General features: G+C 52.4%; 1 protein-coding gene across 4 annotated transcripts in view; it reads right to left on the bottom strand.

Annotated features, from left to right (window-relative positions):
- PRKCSH (protein kinase C substrate 80K-H) overlaps nucleotides 1–2,519 on the bottom strand; it is a 16,011-nt gene that overhangs the window by 11,006 nt on the left and 2,486 nt on the right. For all 4 annotated transcript variants that reach the window (XM_011971366.1, XM_011971364.1, XM_011971368.1 and 1 more), the window contains exons 4-5: nucleotides 2,210–2,305; nucleotides 2,057–2,114 (exon numbers count right to left, since the gene is read on the bottom strand). In XM_011971366.1, coding sequence (XP_011826756.1) covers nucleotides 2,057–2,114; nucleotides 2,210–2,305 — 154 coding nt within the window. The remainder of the gene's footprint in view (nucleotides 1–2,056; nucleotides 2,115–2,209; nucleotides 2,306–2,519) is intronic.

Genomic DNA, 2,519 nt, shown 5'->3' with positions numbered 1-2,519 from the left:
AAAAAAAAAAAAAAAAAAATTTCAGCCTGGCGCGGTGGCTCACACCTGTAATCCCAGCACTTTGGGAGGCCAAGGCGGGTGGATCACGAGGTCAGGAGTTCAAGACCAGCCTGGCCAATATGATGAAACACTGTCTCTACTAAAAATACAAAAATTAGCCAGGTGTGGTGATGGGTGCCTGTAGTCCCAGCTACTCAGGAGGCTGAGGCAGAGGAATCGCTTGAACCCGGGAGGCAGAGGCTGCAGTGAGCCGAGATGGCACCACTGCACTCCATCCAGCCTGGGCAACAGAGTTAGACTCTGTCTCAAAAAAAAATTTTTTTTCAGCGAGATGGGTCTCACTGTGTTGCCCAGACTGGTCTCAAACTCCTGGGCTCAGGTGATCCTCTCGCCTCAGCCTCCCAAAGTGCTGGGATTACAGGTGTGAGCCACATGCCCAACCAGTAATTTTTTAAATTATAATTTCCAATTTTTATTTTTACTTTTAATTTTTTTTTTTACTTCTTACAGAGATAGGGTCTCGCTCTTTTGCCCAGGCTGGTCTCAAACTCCTGGGCTCAAGCAATCTTCCTCTCTCGGCCTCCCAAAACGCTGGGATTATAAGCATGAGCCACCATGAGCTGGGCCTTATTTTTATTTTTTCATGTCAGACAGGTAACGTGCCAAGGTCGCAACAAGGTTTAAGGGAGGCACATCTCTCACACGTGCATAAAAAACTAATCATTGTGGCCAAGCACGGTGGCTTAGCACCTCAGCGGGAGGCTGAGGTGGGCAGATCACCTGAGGTCAGGCGTTCGAGGCCAGCCTGGCCAACATGGTGAAACCCCATCTCTACTAAAAACATAAAAGTTAGCCGGGCACGGTGGGGCACACCTGTATTCCCAGCTACTTGGGAGGCTGAGGCGTGAGAATTGCTTGAACCCAGAGGGCAGAGTTTGCAGTGAGCTGATATCACGCCATTGCACTCCGGCCTGGGCGACAGAGTGAGACCCCGTCTCAAAAATAAATAAATAAATAAAAATAAATCATCGTGCTTATGAACTATAAAAGGATCAGTTGGCAGGAATTGAGAACTGCTGTTCCTCTAGATGCCACAATCCCCATCCCTCCTTATTGTCTCATACTCAGTCTCCTTCTGTTGTATACTTTTTTGTGTGTGTGTGAGAGACGGAGTCTCGCTCTGCCGCCCAGGCTGGAGTGCAGTGGTGCGATCTCGGCTCACTGCAAGCTCCGCCTCCCAGGTTCATGCCATTCTCCTGCCTCAGCACCCCCGAGTAGCTGGGACTACAGGCACCTGCCACCACACCCGGCTAATTTTTTTGTATTTTTAGTAGAGACGGGGTTTCACCATGGTTTGGATCTCCTGACCTCGTGAACTGCCCGCCTCAGCCTCCCAAAGTGCTAGGATTACAGGCGTGAGCCACGGCGCCTGGCCTCCTTCTGTTGTATACTTTATCTGCCTGTGGGTGTGTAGGTTTTCAGGGCCTGCTGCAGATTGTGACAATGGAAAGTTTAGAGTCCAAGTGCCAGCTCTGCTCTCTCCTATGTGACCCTGGGGAAGTCATTTCCCTTACTTTTTTTTTGAGACGGAGTCTCGCTCTGTCGCCCAGGCTGGAGTGCAGTGGCCGGATCTCAGCTCACTGCAAGCTCCGCCTCCCGGGTTTACCCCTAGTAGCTGGGACTACAGGCGCCCGCCACCTCGCCCGGCTAATTTTTTGTGTTTTTAGTAGAGACGGGGTTTCACCATGTTAGCCAGGATGGTCTCAATCTCCTGACCTCGTGATCCACCCGTCTCGGCCTCCCAAAGTGCTGGGATTACAGGCTTGAGCCACCGCATTTCCCTTTCTAAACTGGAGTTCCCCCATCTGTTGAATTGGGAAACAATCCTACCTGCTTCCAGACTAGAGGGAAAGGTGGGGATTAGGATTTACAAGGCACCTGGCACAGACAGAGCACCCGATACAGAAAAGCAGAGAGAGAGCGGGCCTGATTCACTGAGTGGAGCCAGGCAAAGTCGTGGAGTGGGGTGATGGGAGGGGTACTGTCACCCACATACTTGCAGGTGTTCTCACAGACGATGCCGCTGTTGTACTCGTCTGTTCCATCGCAGCAGTCTGTGGCAGAGGCAGAAGCCGAGATCAGACCTGGCAGTGCCTCCACCCTCCCTCCCTCTACCACCTTTCCAGAATCCTGGTGCATCGTCACTTACCACAAACACCATCGTTGACCCGGTTGGAGGGGATATACAGGGGCTTATAGCCAGTGTTGGTGCAGTGGAAGCTGCCGTTAGGACAGGCAGCCGTGCCTGTGAGGAAGAAGGGAGGGAAGGTTTTCAGTCAGGTGAGGGTCAGACGTGTCCCATCCATCCACAGACAAGAGCCCCCGACCCACCCTGCACACAGAGAGCACAAGAAACATAAGGACAAGGCCGGGCGCGGTGGCTCACGCCTGTAATCCCAGCACTTTGGGAGGCCGAGACAGGCAGATCACGAGGTCAGGAGATCGAGACCATCCTGGCT

This window comes from Mandrillus leucophaeus, unplaced genomic scaffold (genome assembly GCF_000951045.1).
Source record: "Mandrillus leucophaeus isolate KB7577 unplaced genomic scaffold, Mleu.le_1.0 Scaffold1217, whole genome shotgun sequence".
NCBI lineage: Eukaryota > Metazoa > Chordata > Mammalia > Primates > Cercopithecidae > Mandrillus > Mandrillus leucophaeus.
This window is presented reverse-complemented; position numbering and strand designations above follow the sequence as displayed.